At 38.7% G+C, this 20,949-nt stretch overlaps 1 protein-coding gene across 2 annotated transcripts in view; it reads left to right on the top strand.

The window, feature by feature from the left end:
* The window catches only part of csrnp3 (cysteine-serine-rich nuclear protein 3), a 96,899-nt gene that overhangs the window by 46,552 nt on the left and 29,398 nt on the right, over nucleotides 1-20,949 (top strand). Inside the window, exons 1-2 of one of the 2 annotated variants that reach the window (XM_069935329.1) lie at nucleotides 19,280-19,357; nucleotides 19,436-19,509. Coding sequence is in view for 1 of the 2 variants with exons in the window: in XM_069935328.1 (XP_069791429.1) it covers nucleotides 19,210-19,357 (148 nt within the window). In the remaining variant the exon portion in view is untranslated. Of the gene's footprint in view, nucleotides 1-19,184; nucleotides 19,358-19,435; nucleotides 19,510-20,949 lie in introns of those variants that run through there. The other variant, XM_069935328.1, reaches the window with a different exon arrangement.

Raw genomic sequence — 20,949 nt, forward strand, 5'->3', positions numbered from 1 at the left:
GGAATCCCAGTATGTCTCGGCTCCACCCCACGTGCAGTGGCAGGTGCAAGAAAACTGTCACTCACAAGTCCCAGACTTGCAGCTGGTTTACTCAACTCTGAACTAATTCACTTGGGAGTGGCTGAATACCAAAAGCAATTCCTCAACTGAGGTGGGAAAATACACGGTAGTGATTCCAAGTCTACGAGACTGTTCTTTAGTGATTTGTCGGGAGAAGCACAAGGCAAAATTCTCTTTAATACTCCTTTGGTGTGAAAGTTCAATGTGTTTCCATTTCTGTACGTGCAAATCCTGAATAGAGAGGAATCAGAGACCTTATGCATAACTTTAAAATACCAGTTGTATTATTAATATTTTATGACCATATTTCAGCTAATTGATCAATGCAAACAAGCACTTGCCTGAATTTCATATTTATTTCTGTTGCTCTTCGTGGTTGGGCCTGACACTGTGAGAATTACAAGTATTTTCTGAGTGAACGAAGAAAGGTCCATTCAGATTCAATATTCACAATGTTTCAGCCCCTGTGCTGCCCAATTACCCTATATTTTGGCGTACAAGTTGACTGACATATAAGTTGACCCAATTTCAGCCTCATTTTATGGTATACCTGGCATACAAGTCAACCCCCATTTTCTGACTGCCTGAGGTGCCTCACAGCATTTAAGTCGACCCCCAAAGCTCGCGATGCCTGAGATGGGCCTTTGACCAGTGTTTATGTCAACCCTCATAGATCACATGGATTGATCCGCTGACTGGAGGCGATTGGTATCATGGACACAACACAGCATGCGATAAGAATATGAAGTGAGGTTTTAGTTGAAAGTGACAGAAATGGCCAAGAAAACCAACAACCGCACTGCTGCAAGAAAATTGGATGTAGATGAGAAGTTTGCAAGAGATTATTGGAGGAAGAAAGAAGAAACTTTAAGAAAAATACCAAAAAGGCAATGTTCTTTGAGAAAAGGAATCATTCATTGGCTAGAGTTGGAAAATCACATTGCAGAATGGGTACGTGAACAGAGGCAAGATTACTGCATAGTCACCCGAAATAAAATAAGAACATTTGCACTGAAGTGGCACCCAGACCTCAGTGATGTTTTCAGACTACAGTAGGCTGGTGGAATCGTTTCATGAACAGGTATTATGCCAAAAAAAACAAAAATTGCACTGAAACTACCAAAAGATCTTGATCATAAAGTTGTAAGCTCTCACCAGTTTATTATACATAACTGGCAGAATTGCAAATATCAGAAACATGGATGAAACCCCCATGAATGTCAGCATGTTAGGCAATAGAACAGTGGAGTAGAAAAGTGTTTAAACTGCAAACCAGAAGTACAGGCCACAAAAGGACCAGGTTTACCATGGTGTTATCGTGCATGGCCAATGGGACAAAGTTAAGATCCATGGTAATCTTCAAACACAAAATTAAACCGAAAATGAAATTCCCTACAGGTAGTTTTGTACATTTTCATGAAAAAAGATGGATGGATGAAAATGGTGTAAAACTATGAATAGACAATGTGTGGAACAGGTGGTTTAAGCAAAGAACAGAGTTTGCTAGCCTGGGATATGTTTTGTAGCCACTTAACTGAACACGAAAAATAGATTAGCACTACATAATACTTACATGGTGGTTATCACAGGTGGTTTGACATCCACATTGCAACCTCTCGCTCTCTGCATGAACAAGCCATTCAAAGACCATGTGCGCGAGGAATAGAATTCATGGATGTCAAGTGTAGAAAAGTTGTTTACAAAAATCAGGGCAATGCGTGTTGCATTACTTGATGTGTAACTTCACGCTCAAAGCATGGGACAAAGTTAGAGACTGATATAAATAGTTTAAAAACTGCAGAATCTCTTGTGCAATTGAAGGCACAGAAGATGATTTATTGTTGGACACTGACTACAGCTGAAACTGCCCTCATCAGATACAGACGGGGACCAACATGACCAACATGATGACTGCTTAAACAGTGAGAATATGGATGTGCTGGCTGCCATCTTTGCTTCAGTCGATGATAGCGAGAGTGATTTTGAAGGGTTCTAAATGTGTTGTTGTTTTCAATAAAAAATCTGTCACAGTTGGGGATTTTTGTTTTCAAGGTTTCACTTGTACACCGGATCAGCGCGGATTGGATTTTGAGCTGAATTTAAGGTCTCAAAAGTATATCCAGCGTATAAGTTGACCCCCATTTTTTTTAGATGTTTTGGAGGGTGGAAGGAAACACGTGCAGACACAGGGAGAATGTACAAACCTCATGCAGACAGTGTCTGTAACAGTCGCTGGCTCTGTTACAATGGTGCACTATCTGATTTTGACCATGCATCCCAGCTCATGCAAAAAAACTAAAATTTATAGACCTGCTGAAATTTACATTATGTAAACCCTCATGAGTGAACAAAATTATTAAAATGACAGATTATTGGGTTCAATGTTAGTGAGAGGTGACACAAAGAATATGCTACATTACAATAATAGAGCATAGAATCTAACTTGAAATTTCATGAAACATTAAATGCACTCAAAACACCAAAAGAAATCCAGACATATAAAGTTATGCCTGTGCACTGGTCCATTCACAAAAATAGCTTAATTTTTTTTAGCTGATATCTACATGAAGGCGGTTTCTACTTGATAGAAAAGTAACCTGAATTGTATGTTTGCATTCCCGTCAATGTCTCTGTGCAAAATAATACAAAATCTCTATTGTTTTTAATATTATATTAAAATGAATTTGTAGAGTTCAAATCTGCCCTAGGCAGACAAATAAACAACTGATCATTGTTGAGCACCTCATTAAAGTGTTTATTAAATAGTTTATATTGCAATTTAAAAAATTTTATGATTTGTATTCACTTACTGGTTCTTGGGTTTTGAATATGGACAGATGTTTAGAGCCACAGGTGTAATGTTATAGTTTATCTGTTTATTTCTCCAGTGCGTTACACACCACTGGATTGAACATATTGCGCAAAATGAAAATTGAGGCCTGTAATCTCATCCTTTATAAACACACACCTCATTAACTCAACATTTGACTGATTTCTTCTACTCCTGATTGTTAAAGGAGATGTGTGGAAATAGTCGCTCCTGGATATTGAGAAGTTTAAGAGTTTCCTCGAATAGAGCTGCACAAAAACATGCCATAAACAGATGATAGCACCTGCTGCCTCTTCTTTGAATCTCTTTCTGCTGCAAAGTGACAAATTACCCTGTGTATGCAGTAGCTATATCTCTGTGGTATAATGGACTGACCTGCTTTCAGACAGTAAACATGTACCACTCCAGGAATTGCTGCTGTTATTGATCGTTGGTGCAGTGACATAGAGGCACTGGATTAATATATTTAGAACCACAAATAATTTTACCAAATAGTGTAATTCAAAATTTGTATTTATTTTCACATCTGGAATTTTGAAATCTTAAATTGTACATCATATAATTTCTTTTTTAACAATACAATAATTCTGACCCATGAAACACAGGCTGCCCAATACTCTCAATTAACTGACCAACCACACACACATTTTGGAGTGTAGGAGGGAACAGGAGCACCCAGAGAAAACCCCACACAGGACAGGGGGAAGAACGTACAAACTCCTTACAGACAGTACCGGATTTCAACCTAGGTCACTGACACTGTAATAACATTGTATCGTCCACCTGATGTATTGCTGAAGAACACGGTGACTTTCCAATGGCAAGAAGATTATCTGGTTATGGTTAAGATTGACCATACTTTAATGTAACTTGCATTAGAATGGATAAAGCCCTAATATTTTCTGGTTGGTTTGGTGGGTATAGGTAAAGAAGCCACTGTGAAACCTTTAGGTGGGATGATGAAATACCAAAGTGATCAGAGAAATAAGACAACCTGGACGTCAATTTCTAGACAGGTATATTTAAATTTTTCCAAACAATTGAATGTTCCTGTTCCATTTGTGCTTGAACAACATGAGCATCTCGGCCTCATAAATTTTATCCACAACACAACCCAGTGCATTAGCTTTAACATTTTTCTATTCTCAGATTGCTCTCCTAAAGGTTGATGAGGAGTTAGGACTGAACATTGTCTGGGCATGAATCTCACATGCTTCCAAATAAAGAGCATATCTATTTTCTTTCTCTGTCTCAAAGCTCCTTAGCCAATTTCCTAACCAGGTCAATAATCTGCCTTCATTTTCATGAGTTTCAGCTTTAGCTAACAGTCCTTATGGAGGGACTTGTCAAAAGCCTTCCGGAAATCTAAATGAATAACATCCCTTGACTGTCTCCATTACTTTTGTCAGAAATTCAATAAGGTACATCAAGCATGACCTCCATTTTTAAAAAAAAATCCATGTTGGCTTCTCTTATTCTCTTATATTTTTTAAGTATTTGGCCACTTTATCATTAATCATAGACTGGAGTATTTTCCTGACAAGAATTGACTGCATTTTGTTGATTTACGTCTCTCAAATACCTATGTAAACTTATCGATAGATTCGTCTACAGTTTACTGAATCAAGAGAGCTTTAGATACATCCTATACCATGTCATGGAATGAAATTTATCTCGTGCTCTATATTTAGTGCCATTTCCTGCCATTAATTCTGACTTATTTTTCTTGAGTAACGTGCTGCATTTCTCATCTCACTTCATCTACTTTCTACAAAATCTACATGCTACCTTCTTTATCTTGTACAAATATTTCGCCTACATAATTTTTCAATGTCTGCTAATTCCTCCCTTTAGTTCACAAAATTTGCCACCATTAGCTTTCAAGAGATTCAGCACATTGCTTCAGGGCACCATTTTTTTTCACGTCATTGCAATAAATTCAAAAATGTTCATTATGCAAGCCGTGGTGTACACTCTGATTATCATTACCATGGCCTCTCTTTAATTATCCTGTCCTCAACATTTTTTTTAGATATGCATCTCAGTTCCTGTCCACAGACCCATGCCACCTTATTGCATCCAATTAGCCTACAACCCCCTATATTTTGAAGGGTGGGAGGAAAACTGAGCACAAGGAAGGCTTGGCGAGAACGTAGAAACTCCTTACAGGTAGTGCTGGATTCGAACCCAGGTCACTGGCGCTGTAACAGCATTCTGCGAACCACTAACAATAACTGAGATTTTTACTCTACATCAAAACTATCCTTGCTGAAAAGTTCCACGCCCCATTCATAGAACCTTACAACTTCTGAAGAGGTCTTGCAACTCAGGCAAAATGGCAGCCAATTTTCGAATTGGTATTAGTGAGCTAGAACGTGTTAACAAGGCCTGACCCTCAACTGGCAGTCAATGCAAGTCTCACGAGTAACGCAATAGAGACCTAATAATCTATTCATTCATAATGTTGATTAAGAAATATTGGCCTGGAAACTAGAGAAAACTCTTCACTTGATTATCCAGGTATCTTGTATGTCTTGTTGATGACACTGGCAGATTCTGGCTTAACGTATCATTTAACAAAGGGGATTGCTAAGAATGAAAGAAAGGAATGAATTCCCTTCGTACTGCCATGGAACAACAGGTTGGTATTTGTGTTGGATCTGTGGAATGAGACTTGATTCACAACCACCTGTTTCAGAAATAAGAGTGAGTCATTGACCTTACTGTTGCATGGCAGTCATTCAACATGAGAGAATTTGGTTGATGTAGCTTAAATAGATAACATTCAGAAAATGGGATCACAAGTAGATCATTTCCTCTGTTGTTCAATCTGAATATGACTGATCTGTGCTCAGTGCTGCTCTCATAAGCTTGTGTTACAGCTTGGTGCTTTAACTCCTGAGCATCTGGAAGTGACAGATCTCTCCAACTAAATTCATGCAATGCAATGATAAACTGGACAAACAGTGACGGATTTTCACATTTCAAATCTATTGTTAGAGTGTATAAATGTCATCGCATACAACCCTAAGATTCTTTTTCCTGTGGCCAGGGCAGAATGACCACTTCTTGGTAGTGCAAAAAAAACTGTACTCAATGAACGCATGTAAACAAACTATGCAATAAAATAAGAAATAAAATGGAAAAGTAAGAGTCCTTAAATTAGTCCCTGATTGAGTTTGTTGTTGAGGGGGTGGGGTAAGCAACTGTTCCTGAACCTGGTGACGCGAGTTGTGCAACTTGGACCTCTTTCCTGAAGGCAGCAGCGCTGGGTGATGTGGATCCTTGCTGCTGCTCTCTGATGGCAGCGTTCCCTGAAGATGTTCGGGGTGGTGGGGAGGGTTTTTTCTGGAATGTATCCACTACCTTTTGCAGGGCTTTACAGGTGACAGGTGTAGAGGTTTAGGTGGCAGGAGCTGATTGGCATTCAAGGGAAAATTCACTGGCAAATCACTGGATATTAAGTTGAGTTGCCATTGTTTGTGGATCTCATGGTTTTATTTTAACCTCTTGTTGAGAGTGTACCTGTCATCTTGCCAGCTGTAGAACTGGATTTACCATATATTTATAAACAATTCACATTTTCTGCATATTCAGAGGTTGAAGTGTGATTAAAGCCCATTGGCATCATTAACGAGATTCAATATTTATGAAACAGGTTACATTGTTTTCCATGGCTTACCTGGTGCATAGGAAGAATTGGAAAGGGGCCAAACCATTCCATGGGTAGAAAGATTAATATACTAGTTCATCTGGAGCAGCATGGTTAGCACAATGCTGTTACAGTGCCAGCAACTGGGTCTGGGGTTCGAATCCTGCACTGCCTGTAAGGAGTTGGTATATTATCCCATGCCTGTGGGTTTTCTCCAGGAGCTGCAGTTTCCACCAACCATCCAAGGGTTCTAGCTTAATTGGGTGTCATGGGCCAAAATGGCCTGTTACCACGCTGTACATCTAAATTTTAAAAAAATAATAATTAAATTTAATTTTAAAAAAATTAAAAATAATTAATAAAATAAATTAAATAGTTAATTTAAAATAATTTAAAAATGTATTATGGTTGAGGTGGTACAGGGATTTGATGAACATGGACACTGTTGCAGTATAAACACGTGTTTTATTATATCTGTATAACGTATCCAAATAAACCCATAGATACACAGAATCTTTGTTTATTAACAAAGTTAATATTTCAGTTCACTGATCTACTTTCTAATGCATGATTTAGAATTTATATTTCTCTTTAATTGTTAACCCATATTTTTATTCAATTGATCTGATAAAGTCAGAAGTAAAAACAATTTAGCTGCAGAACAAACTGAAATTTTTCCCTGTTTCTTTACTAAATAACCTCAAATATTTCTGAAAAGTATGCATTACACTTGGTGGAAACCAAGCCCCATAAGTATTTTATGTGCACAAGAATAATTTAGCAATTGAAATTAAATTCGGAGTGATCTCATAGACCTTCAGGGTGAAGGCTATGGTACGCTAATCATGTACTTATTATATCCACCCCACCTCACTGACAAAAGACAAAGGAGGAAAAAACCAACACCCAACCCCAACCAACAAATTTTCCCCTGCAACCGCGTCTGCCTGTCCCGCATCGGACTTGTCAGCCACAAACGAGCCTGCTGCTGACGTGGACATTTACCCCTCCATGAATCTTCGTCCGCCAAGCCAAAGAAAAGAAGAAGAATATGCACATAACTGACTTCATTGGTTGGAGCATAACTAAGTACACCATGGAACTGCAGGACTTTCTGCATTTTATTTGTATTTTTTTACAGTTTCATTTTTCTTTTATCTTTGCGCATGTGTCAACTCCTGAGATATTTGTTCTGCAGTTAGATTCTTTGAGCAAAAATGTTGTTCTTAATCTGTGAGTCTTGCCAATCAGTGCTGACAGACTATTTAAATGCAGGATACTTATTCAATTATAACAACACCACAAATGAGCCTAATTTTATTCATATTAAATAATCGCCCATATTTTCCAGCATTTTGTTTTATGTAGTCTCAGCTTTAACAGTATAGGCCAAGAATTAAGTGGGTCATTTTGTCATTGTGAAGCATTTTCTGACCCAGGAGCTACAATTCTGTCTTCTAACCAAATATCTGTCAAGCACAGTAAAGTACTCTATATTCTTCATGTTTATAATAGAGAGAACCCTCCATTAGATATCTATTACCTTCTTATCGCCATATTTTATTTAGCTACACTGCTTACACCACTGGGAAGGTGAACACATCACCTGCACCCTCAATATCCTTCTACAAATGAGCAGCTCAAGAGAGACAGAACCAGGGAAAGTTTGCTGATTGTTCCCCTTGGCAAGAACTGTTTCAGGTAGAAGATTAACAAAAAGAAATAAGAGTATGAAATATTTCTGAAAGCTAAAGATGGATTTTAAAATTTAAATAAATTCAACTGACAGTATCATTCTTGTACATAATACATTTCACTTTAATGAGATAATTTTATACATGTTTAATTTTAGACATAGAATACGGTAACAGACCCTTTCGGCCTTTGTCCCTTTGCTGCCCAATTACACCTTGGTTCATTTTGAAGGGTGGGAGGAAACTGGAGCCCCCGGGGAAAGCCCAAGCAGAAACAGGGAGAACATACAAACTCCTTACAAACAGCATGGGATTTGAACCTTGGTCCCACTCACTGGCACCGTAACAGTGCTGTGCTAACTATTGCCATTTATAGGAGCAAAGCACTGACAACTTTATGATTCGACAATTGATACTCATCTTCTTTACCGAACCTAGAGGTTCTGTGGGTCAACACTTACCAAAGGAAGCAAATCTTGTAGGCAAGGTTAGCAGAACTAGGACTTTTCACTTTGGAGCATAAAAGGATGAGAGGACACTTGATAGAGGTCAACAAGATTATGAGAGGCACAGATTATGACAGCCAGCACCTGTTTCCTCGGGCAGTATCAGCATACACCAGAGGACACAGGTACAAAGTTAAGGAAGTTTTGGGGAGACATCAACCACAAGTTGTTTTTTATATCTATATAAAAACGCAGAGTTGTGGGAGCCTGGAATGCCTTGCCGGGGATGGTGGGAGAAGTTGAAACATTGGGGGCATTTTAGAGACTCTTAGACAGACACATGGGTGAAAGAGCAATAGAAAGTTTTAGCATTGGGAGGATTTAGTACTTTTTTTAAGGAAGGGATATATGGGTCAGGAGAACATTGAGGGCAAAAGGCCTATACTTTGCTCTATTGTTCTATGTTCTATGAAGCCTGTACCATTTATTCAGGCTTCATCCTGGTTGTGCTATGGTCATACTTTTCTCAGAGCTGTTGAAAATATCCCCAGGCAGTGGAACACTGACATGCCTGGCTGTTTCAGACATTCCTCCCTTGTGATTTTACAGGGAGTCTGAGTCAGACTGGAGCTGTTCAGGCAGCAGAAGCTAATGAGCCTTTGTAGAGTGTACTGCTGTCATTAAACAACAAAAGCATATAGTGCTAGTATTTCTCTCTGTGCTGGAAAGAATAACAGTTTCAGATCTGCGGACATCCCTGTGGTGCTGGGCAAATGCAAGTCACACAAGGTACTGTACATCTTTTGTTATCTGGTGAAGCAAAAGGTGTTATTAAAGGGCGGGTAAAAGTCACAATGTGGTATGCTACCGGCAGCAAACTGTTCTGCAGCATTGAAGTGTCAAATGGAAGGAGACATTGTGCTCTGAATTTTGGATTTCTATCATTGCAATGTTAGCATCAAAATGCTGTTAATTAGGTTTTATTTTTTCTGCATCAGTCATGCACTAGAAAGCAGATAATTAGTATGCACTAGGTATCAGGAAAATGAGACCATAAACTGCACATTTCAGGCAAGTTTGGCAGTTTATAATGGATCAGTACATTTCACATGCTGTATGCAACCCTGCTCTTGCAGTATTTTGGCATCCAATCCTAGGGGAAAATGTTGAGTCATTATTTGTACTATCATGGAATTCAATGTGTATATCATTTGTTATGGACTGATGAGTTGACGTTTTGAATGGTGGTATTTCACTGCCTGATATTAACATTCTCCTTTATGAAATCACTTCAATTTACTATTAAACAGATTCCAGTAATTAAGGCGACATACAGTTAACTTGGAAATATTTTAAACATAACAGAAAATGTTGAATAGCTCATCGGTTTTCTAAAGACTTCCAGTTGAATGATTTTTACCAGAAATAATGGAAACAATCATTGCAAGAATTTTTTTTAAGGATTTGTCCCCATGTTCAGGAACTGCAAGCCTGTTGCTCTGTTAGAAATACTTGTTAAAAGTACTGATTTACAAAACATCAGGTCTGGCCTTTTGATGGAGAAGCACTCATCGTACGCTGTATTTATGTTTCAGGTTTGAAATTGGAAGTGATACAAAGCTCTGTTGTTTGACCTAACTCTCATCAAGTTCTGTTTGCCCATCACCACTCTGATTGATGAGCTACCCTGGCTCTTCAATTTTTAAATTTCTCTTTTTTTTCAAAAACCTTCCTGTGGCACTTTTTCTAGGTCTGGACTACTCCGCCCCCCACCCCCCCCCAAAAAAAGTCTTTAATCTTTATTCTGACACTTTCATGTTCAATTCTTCTACCTTGAAGAAGGGCTCAGGCCCAAAACATCAGTAATTTACTATGGATGCTGTGAGATCAGCTGTGTTTCTCCAGCATTTCCTTATTTTTACTACAAAAGTGTATGCAGATTTGTGTTTCACTTCCCTCCTTATTTATCTCTGCGAGCTATGTGATGTCAGTGCTGCTTCTGTATTGGTGTCTTGACCATCCATAATTTTATTTGCACCGTTAGTTGACTTCTTTCAGCTGCCAGACACTAATCTCTGGAATTCCCTTCGTAGCATCTGTATATCACTTTAATCATTTTTTCTCTTCCTTTTAATTAGTGCCTTAAAACTGTCTCTTTTACTATACCATTACAGAGATCTGGGAACAATTTGGTCAGTGAAGCACATTGAGATGTTTTAAGATAATTATAGCAGCTACATAAAAGGTTGTTCGCAATCATTTTGATGAGATTTAACCCAATGGGACTTGTTTCTATTGTGTAAATTAAGGGTAAAGAAACATCATATGCTTGTGATAACTTAAGGTCATCAGTAAATCCAAATACTGTCATGGGAATATTTAGAAATGTATTGAATGGTATTTTTCAAGCTATTAACGCTTAAAATGCAAAAATGTAATTTCATGCATTTTTGTGTATTTGTTGTATGTTTAAAGCTTTGTCATAATTTTAGGTCTTAAATGGTGATCAAGGCAACCAGTAATTAGTCATTTTAGAAATAACTCGGGTGATTATAAACAGACCCAAATGATTCATTCACCTTAATTATACAATTTTAGTATGACTGTAAAAATGTGGACTCTTGTCTATACAGTGAGTATTTAAATTCTAGTTTTGATTAAAAAATTGATCCAGCTCTGACAATTGTACCTTTTTTTAAATTTTACCTAAATACATATGCTTGGTAGACAGGATATAACTATTAATGCCCTAACATAGTGTTGGAAAGATGCTATTTTTTTTACCCTGCTCAGAATAAAATGGCCAAGGTGCCAGTTTAGCTTGAGAAATATCTTGCATCAGCCTTGAAATTACAGGATGTCTGCACCCTAGGCCACAATGCTTCCAGCAGAATGATTCCCAGGCACAGACTTCCATTGGGAAATCACTCTCAGCAAGGTGCAGTGTGTCACAGAGCCTTTCCCAAAATGTTGCTGTTGTGTATATACACTTTCATGCGTATGACATAATTGTCACTCATACTTACTGTGTACTGGGGGAACCATCTTTAACTTGTATAAAACCATGGAAGAAACTACACATCTCTGTGTGCTAAAATCACAAATAAATAACGCTTGCTGTCATTTAAAAAATTCAAAATTACTCTGAAATATGTCAAAGATTAAAAATAATGTTAAGGCATTTATGAAGGTTTCTCAAGTCAAAAGACTGAAAACAAGCACTTAAAATAATTGAAATATTTAAACTATCTTATTTAAATTAAAGGTTATGCTTCCCTTTCACCCTGTTGTTGAATGGACTGTGTACATACACCAGGTCAACCCAGTCTTGAGTTGAGCAAGTGGCTTTTACAGTCAGAAGTTTGGGAAGATCTGCAGGAAGGCACCTTTCTTCATCCACATTGGTGCACAGTTGTACCACTGATGGCAATCTGCTGAGTGGAAGACTTCACTTTGAGAAGTATTCAGTCTCTGGCACAGATCTCAGTGGAAGATTTGAGCAAGCAAAAAACAAAATTGCTGGAGGAACTTAGCAGGTCAGACACTATCCATGGGTCTAAATAGTTAGTTAATATTTCAGGTCAGGACCTTTTATCAAGATAGGGATAAAAAGGTGAAGTTACAAATATAAAAATGAAAGGACCTCGAGTGTCCAAAAGGGTATAGGACAGAAACTGAGAGAGGTGGAGAGATAGATAGAGGGAGAGACCACTGAGAAGGAGTAGGGGGAGAAAAGTTAAGACAGAGTGGTCAATCCCATGTAGTCTCTTTTTTTCTCCCATATTGCTAGACATTCAATAATGATGAGATGGAAAGGTGTTGTCCCTCCTTCACATACTCAATGGCTATCTGATATGATGGCATTCCTAACTATGGAAAAATATCAGATGTTCTTCTATTGTAACAAATTTACATTTTCTAAGTTAATAGGGTCCTTTTATTAATTATTTAAAAAAATTTTTAAATCACATCTTGTTTTGTGAGTTTATGGTTTATTTGAATAGGAATGAAATTATGTGCACTTATCAGATAACTTCAGAAGGGTAGGGGATAGAATTTGTAGTATAGTATAATATTTACTTTATCTTTTTTAATTAACCATATGTTATATAGAACAATACAGCACAGTACAGGCCCTTCAGCCCTCACTGTTGTGCTGACCCATATATCACTTCCTTAAAAAATAACAAAAAAATACAAAACCCTCCTTACCCCATAATCCCCTATTTTTCTTCCATTCATGTCTCTTAAATGCTCCCAATGTTTCAGCCTCCACCACCACCCCCATTAAGGCATTCCAGGTACCCACAACTCTCTGTAAAAAAAAAAATAATAATAAAATAATAAAAAAACAACTTATCTGATGTCTCCCCTCAATTTCCCTCCCTTAACTTTGTACACACGTCCTCTGGTGTTTGCTGATCCTACCCTAGGAAGCATGTGCTGGCTGTCCACCCTATAATCTTCTATCAAGTCTCCTCTCATCCTTCCATGCTCCAAATTCAGAAATCCCAGCTCTGCTAACCTTGCCTCACAAGACTTGTTTCCCAATCCAAGCAACATCCTGTTAAACCTCCTCTGCACCCTATCCATATCTTCCTTATCCTTCCTATAATGAGGTGACCAGAACTGGATACAATATTCTAAGTGTGATCTTACCAAAGATTTGTAGAGTGGCATCAAGACCTCTTTACATAAATTCGATCCCCTATTAATGAATCCCAGCATCACATAAACCTTCTTAACTATCCTATTAACCTGTGCAGCAAACTTGAGGGATGTACGGATTTGAACCCCAAGGTCCCTCTGTTCATCCACACTCTTAAGTAACCGACCATTAAACCTGTACTCAGCTTTCTGGTTAGTCCTTCCAAAATGCATTACGTCACACTGATCCAGATTGAAATCCATCTGCCACTTTTCTGCCAACTCTGCATCCAGTCCTTATCCTCTTGTAACCTTTGACAACCTTCATTTCCATCCACAACTCCTCCAATCTTCGTCTCATCCGCCAGCTTACCCATCTTCATCCAGGCCATTTGTCTCTGTTTGACTGTTACAATATTGAGATTTTATATAATAGTTTTATTTTTCTTATATAACAGATTTTTTCTGTATATTCTTTTCTATATATTACCCTTGATTAAACAAAGAAGATTGCAGTATAGAAAAACAGGCCATTTGACCCTTCTGGTCAGTGCCAACCAATAAAACTAGCTTGTCCCACTGACCTCTTCTCATTCCATAATCCTCCAGACCTCTCCTAACCATGTATTTATCCAATTTATTTTTAAAACTTGATTGAATCTGCATTCACTACATCAGATGGCAGCTCATTCCACACTCCTACCACTCTCTGAGGGAAAAACTTTCTCCTAATGTTCCCCTTATACCTCTCCCCTTTCAGCCTACAGCTATGACCTCTTGTATTTATCTCCCCCAATCTAAGTGGGAACATCCCACTCACATCTACTCCATCTGTAACCCTCATAATCTAATAAACCTCTATCAATCTCCCTTCATTCTTCTTCGTTCCAAGGAGTATAGTTCTAACCTGTTTTATCTTTCCCTGTAACTCAACTCCTGAAGACCCGGCAACACCTTAGTAAATCTTCTCTGCGCTTTTTTATTTTTTTGCTCTCTTTCCTGCTACTGGGCAACTAGAACTGCCCTTAATATTTTAAGTGTGGTCTTACCAATAAATTCCAACATAGCATCCCAACTTCTATACTCAATATTTTGATTTATAAAGGCAAAGACACCAAAAGCTTTCTTTACAACCCTGTCCACATGCGACGCCACCTTCGGGGAACAATGTTTATGTATTCCCAGATCTCTTTGCTCCTCCACACTCCTCATTGGCCTTCCATTTACTGTGTACGTCCTACCCTGATTCGCTCTTCCAATGTGCAACACCTCACACTTATCTGCATTAAATTCCATCAGCCATTTACTGGCCTAATTTTCCAGCTGGTCCAGATCTCTTTGCAAGTTTTGAAAATCTTCCTCGCAGTCCACGATGCCTCCTTTTTTTTTTAAATACTTTGTTTTAAAGTTTGCATACGTGTAGTATATATAATCCACATACATCCATCATTTTAATACAAATTGCTACTGACTACAAAATCAAAATATACCTCTCCCCTTAAAACTAAAATCCTCCCTAACCCCAGCCCCATAAGATATACTAAAGAAAGAAAATAGATAGAAAATATTTTAAAAAATGATATGATGGCGGGCAGAGAGCACAGAGGACTTAACTATCAAGTATTATCTGTAGTATCTGGCCAAGTCATTGGGACCGGCAAAGAATAAGACTCACCCAGTTATATATCTATGGGCTCCATATACGTAAATATGTTTTATGTTTATTTCTTAAATTGTAAGTAATTTTTTCCAATTGGATAGATTTTTGTATCTTTGTGTCATCAGAAAACTTGCTGATCCAATTCACCATATAAAATCCAATAAAAATATTGATAAAAAAGAGAGGGGAGATGGAGTAGGTAAAGAAGAGATGGAAACAGTAGAATCAGATGGGTGTTGGTGTAAACTAAAATTGGACAAATTAAGGCTATCCAGGAAGAATATAATATGTTTTTCAAACACAGAAGTGCTGGAAGAACTCAACAGGTATCGCAGCATTCAAGGGAATGGGTTGGGGAATTGAAATAGGCGGCTCTGTGACTGCTGTGACATACCTCCTCCCTCACCACCATTCCGGGCTCCAAATATTCATTCCAAGTGAAGCAACATTTCACTTGTGAATCTGTAGAGGGTCAGCTCTTGCATCTGGTAGTCCTGTTGTGGTGGTCTCTACATCAGAGAGTCTGGGCACAGACCGGGGGAACACTGCTCTGTCCACTGCAATATCAGGGATCTCCTAGTGGCCACTCATTTCAATTCCCCACCCTATTTCCTTGCCAACATGTCTGTCCATGGTCTCATGCACTGCCAGACTGAGACCTCATGCATATTGGAGGAACAACACCTTATATTCCGTCTGGGCACTCTCTATTTAACATAGACTTCTCGGGTTTCCATTAGCCAAGGCCCCGTATCTCCTTTCCTGCAGTGCACGCGCTCTCACTCTCCCTTTTTCCCTTTGCATTCACAGAGGAAAAACCTCTCCTTCCCTCCCCCCTATCGATTCTCACTTTTCATATTCATTTATTATCTTTTGTCTGTTGATCTCCTCCCCCTGTCATTTCTTCAATTCAGGCATCTGCCTGCTGCTTCCTTTACCTTGAGGAAGGGGCTCAGGCCCAAAACGTCAGTCGTGTACCTTTACCTTCTCTGGACCCAGTCAAATTCCTCCAGCATTCTATGTTTTTTCAGAATCACAGCGTCGTGTTTCACTCCATGATAGGCTGTTCCTCAAGCTTATGTTTGACCTCACCCTGACAACCAGTAAGGTCGAGGCCTGGTGTATCTGAATTGCATTGGTTAGGCGACTTCAAATGGTTGGCTACGGAAAGCTCCCATTTAGACCCACAATTTGAGGGTAGGTGTTGGGTGAAGTGGTAAAATTGTGGTTTAAAATTAATTCCAAATCTTGCAAGAAATAAAAATAACTGGCCTAGAAATCTTACGACCATAATAATTTCAATAGAATATGTGCATTTAACTTAAAGAATTATAAATTTATCTCATTCCCATAAACTACAGTTCACTGACAAAACACTTGATTTGTATCCAATACCAATCAATATATCTTAATTCCTCTGAGAGTCAAAACTCAGGCTTCAATATAATAAAATGGAATCTTTTAAGCCAACTAAAATAAATAATCTCACAATTAATAAAGCAATAACATTTTCTTAGATAAAATATGGAAATGAAGAGGTAGTTATTCTCCAGATACATGCATAAAGTTTTGGAAAAGTTCCAGATGTAAAGTAACAGTACAGTTCAAAGGAACTGTTAGGTTTGTCTCCTTAGGAACCAAAGTATTTTTAATTATTGTGGGTTGCATGAATCATAATGAGGTTTTTAATTGAAAAGTAAGGACTATCGATGATTGCAGTGGATTAGCTGCATTAGGCATTTCGCTGCATAACCAAGAGGATAACTGGTGGTACTCAATAGATGACCAGGAAAAAAAATCATTATGGGTATCCAACAGAACTGTTTCTTCCTCATGAAACTCTAGCCCAATGCCCAGTGATTATGATGACTTTCTCTGTATTGGTAACCAACATGAGAGCAGTGATGTAAACAAAGCCAGGACCTCAAATTCTGCAAGTATAATGGCAACGCCAACAGTCAGACCCAGGAATGATATTTAAAGATTCAAGATTCCTTTATTGTAATGTACTAATACACAGAATATGTCAACTTTTGCCTGCCGTAAAGCCACACAAAGAGGCATTGCCTGGCAATTCAATAAGAGGAGCAAAACAAAAAGTGCCTTCAGAGACACTGAATGTAGGTGGATTTGCCTCTGCAGTCGCACGGACTCCTATTCGATCCATCGGCAACTTGAACTCCCGATCCAAACCTTTAGGAAACTTTCAGTGCCCGAGGTCCTTTGGGAATCCTTTCTTGCTCTCAGCACCCTCTCGAATCCTGGTTCCCAAACTCCCAGCAGCCCGCAGCCTGGTGTGAGTCCTTCGACCGCAAGTCACTAACAGCCCACAGCCTGTGTGAGTTCTGCAGCTTCTGAGCCCCTTGCCGGTCCGCTGCCAAGCACAGGTGCCTCCATCTTGAGCACAAACCTCCATGGTTACAGGATGGTTTAAAAAAAACTTCGTCTGCTCCTCTAAAAGGCTGTTGAAAATCTACTTGTCGACGTCAGCATCATGGCCGATCAGTTGGACCCTGCAAAGCAGCAGTGTGTCTGTGATCAGAGTCTGCACTAGTGACAACACTACTGTTACATAGCTCCAGCAGCACTGCTTTTTTCTTACTTCCTCCCCACATTGCACCATCAAAGAGAAAAGCGAGATGATTTCAGTTGCCAACACTTGCATCAAACTTTGAACCCAGACGACACCACTGCTGGAACGTCATGCTGCAAAGGTTCAGACGAGTCTGCCTTTGCTGGGACAAATTTTGTGATTCCTGCAGATTGAACACATTTTCATGATTTACTTGCAAAAGCACCGAAATATAACTCCACATTGCATAGTGTATTGGGAAGTGTTTTATACGCATATAAAGGTAAAATATATACTTAAGAAAAACATATGACTGACTAAATAAGACCATATATACCTGTTCTGACTTGCATACAAATCCTAATTAAAGGCAGACCTCGGTAACAGAACTTGTTTTTAACCTGGGGAGTGCCTGCAATGCGAATGATAGTATTCTTCATATTATTACCTATAATTAATCACATTCATTATATTTGCCATAATGTTGGATCATGATAGAGAGAAAATACAAATTTCCACCATTGTAGTGGAAGTATATCCCAAAGTAGCCCATTTAATTGTTATTGTCTTTGTGTGTGAATAGGTTGTTCAAGTAGCAGTTTTAGTCAGTGGGGGTTAATTTCAGAAATTGACGCACAGTCAGAACATTCCAAAAATGCCCCGTGTGGTTTGCAAATTATACAATACAGTTGAGAGCCTTAAAGTAGGCATTTAATCCATATATCCAGTTCCAATTTGAAGCATTTTAACCATCTTACTTGGGCCTCGAATCAGGGGGTTGGTTGCAAATTATGTTACAACCAGATCAATTGCTCAAGGTGCATTCTTTTAATTTCTTGCTCAACTTGATACTTTTGTTATTTGCAGCTCTGTGTTGTGAAAAACAAATCCTGTCCTTGATCAAACATGGAATCAAACTAAATGTGAATACCAAAGAAATCCACTTTTATATGAATCTCAAATATGAATGTCCTTTTGATGAATCAAATTAACACATTTTAAACTCCCTAAAGTGGCCATCCAACAGGGGCCCTACAGCCCCCATGGGGGCCACAGCAGATTTAAGTAAAAGCCGTGTTCTCTTTTCACCTCATGTAAAAAAAATATTTTTCATATTTCTGGATGTAGTCGGTAGGAGAGAAGTACGGAAGAAACCAAAACAACTGTTTCACAGGGAAGGGGACAGCTGAAAAAAGGTTGAGAATGGCTGCCCTAAAGCACAATGACCTTCCTGGGAGTGCATAGAAAGAAAACACTAACTTTGAAGAGCTTTACATTTCTACACAGGGGATCAAGAGTGGTTGTGCATCTTGTACATTCTTACTGATGTGTGTATTTAAATGTTAAAGATTTTTCAGATTATGAAACCTGAAATAGAATGACAGGTAAAGTTAAGTGCTGCCTTCCATTTACCTTGCTCTTGCTTCGTCTGGACAGCTTAAAAATATATCACACCAAAGTAAACCTATTATTTTGAAGACAAAATTAGCCAGGTTATTTATAGGTTGCTGCACGATTAATTGCTTTTATTACTGAAGATACTGCCATTATTATCAGTGATGGTTGTGATTTCTTTCTTATTTAATTAAGATATTATTCGACTTGCTGTATATTTTGTTATAGTCGCTGTAAATAATTTAAAAGCACCATGAGCGGAATTTTGAAAAGAAAGTTTGAAGATGTGGAAGGAACCTCACCGTGTTCTTCAGTAAGGGAGTCAGATGATGAAATCTCTGGGAGTGAGAGTGCCGAAAGTGGTGACAGTGTCAACCCATCCACCTCCAGCCATTTTACTCGTAAGTACATTTTTAAATGTTACATATCAAAATTGTCAATATTTTTTACATCCCATCAGCCAATAATTAATATTCCAGAATCTACAAACTTGAACTGCAGAGTGAACAAAGAGAAACTGATGGGACTTCCATCAGATCCACAGATAGGAGTGGTAAGTCAAAGTTTCGGGTCAAGACCTTTTATTCAGTATACACCCTGAGCAGGGAATTCCATGCCCTGGAGGCTCCCCTCTTCCCCAAATCAAAGGCCACCCTTGAGTTAGAAATATATTGCCATTCTTTAACCATCATTCGAACTCCCAACTAAACAGCATTAAAGAAGTATATTCAAATAAATTTCATCGCAGTTCAACCTTCAAATGTACATTTAATGGCAGGAAATAAACACTAACTTTTAGAAACATCCAAGTCCTCTTAATGGGGACAAGAACAGGTTCAGCTCCAACAAAATGACACATCGGCAATTATAATGAGTCAACTTACAGAGAGGAGGTGGAAAGGCTTGTACAAGCTTGTTGCAAGAGCAACAGCCTGAGTCTCAACATGGACAAGTCAAAGGATATGAATGGACTTCAGGAGGATGGACAACACCTCCCCACTACAGATTAATGGCTCCATCAAAGAGGGAGTAGGGAGCATGAAGTTCCTTGACATCCATATAAAGGACAACCTCTCCTGGACCCACAACACTTCCTTATTAGTCAGGAAAACACATTAGTGCCCACAATTCCTATGGAGGTTGAGGAGGGCAAGGCTACTGGCCACTATCTCAACATGTTCTTCAGGAGCACAATTGAGAGGGTCCTGGCTGGTTGCATCACATTGTGATACGATTAGTGCAAAGCATCAGATCAAAGGTCAGTACAGAGGGTTATTAAAATTGCTGATAAGATCACTAGAGTCTATAGGGTCTATGCTTAAAGAGGGCTCGGAGAATCACTTAGGACCCTTACCATCAAGCCAACCGTATTTTAAGACATGACCGTCAAGGAAGAGGTACAGGAGCATAAAAACCAGGACTGGGAACAGCTTCTTCCCTTAGGAAGAGACTATCAAACAATCCTAGAAACCTATAAATGATTGTCATTTATATTTATTTTGAATTGCTGGGGAAGGTCTGACCTCTACAAAAAGGATGACTACACCTGAACTGGGGGGAGAGGGGGAAACCAATATTCTGGCAGGGAGGTTTGTGAGAGCAGTTGGGGAGGGTTTAAACCAGTTTGCATGGGGATGGGAATCAGAATGTGAGCACAGAGATTAGGGTAGAAGGGAAACAGGGTGTTAGGTCAAGAGAGAGGAAATTAGAAAAAAGTCAAAAATAATGTGCACCAAAGAAAACATAAAGGGCAGGCAGGTGAAAAGATAGGATTATTTGCAGTACAATAGAAAGACAACAAAATTGGTAACCAATACTCGTCTAAGGGTACTGTACTTAATGAATGGAGCAATAGAAATAAAGTAGATGACCTTGTGCAGCTGCAGATTGAAAGATTAAACATTGTGCCCATCATCAAGACTGGGAGCTGAATGTCCAAGGGTTCACAGTATATAGAAAAGATAGGCAAGTAGGTAGAGGAGTGGTGTGGCCC

This window comes from Narcine bancroftii, chromosome 4 (assembly GCF_036971445.1).
Source record: "Narcine bancroftii isolate sNarBan1 chromosome 4, sNarBan1.hap1, whole genome shotgun sequence".
Lineage (NCBI taxonomy): Eukaryota > Metazoa > Chordata > Chondrichthyes > Torpediniformes > Narcinidae > Narcine > Narcine bancroftii.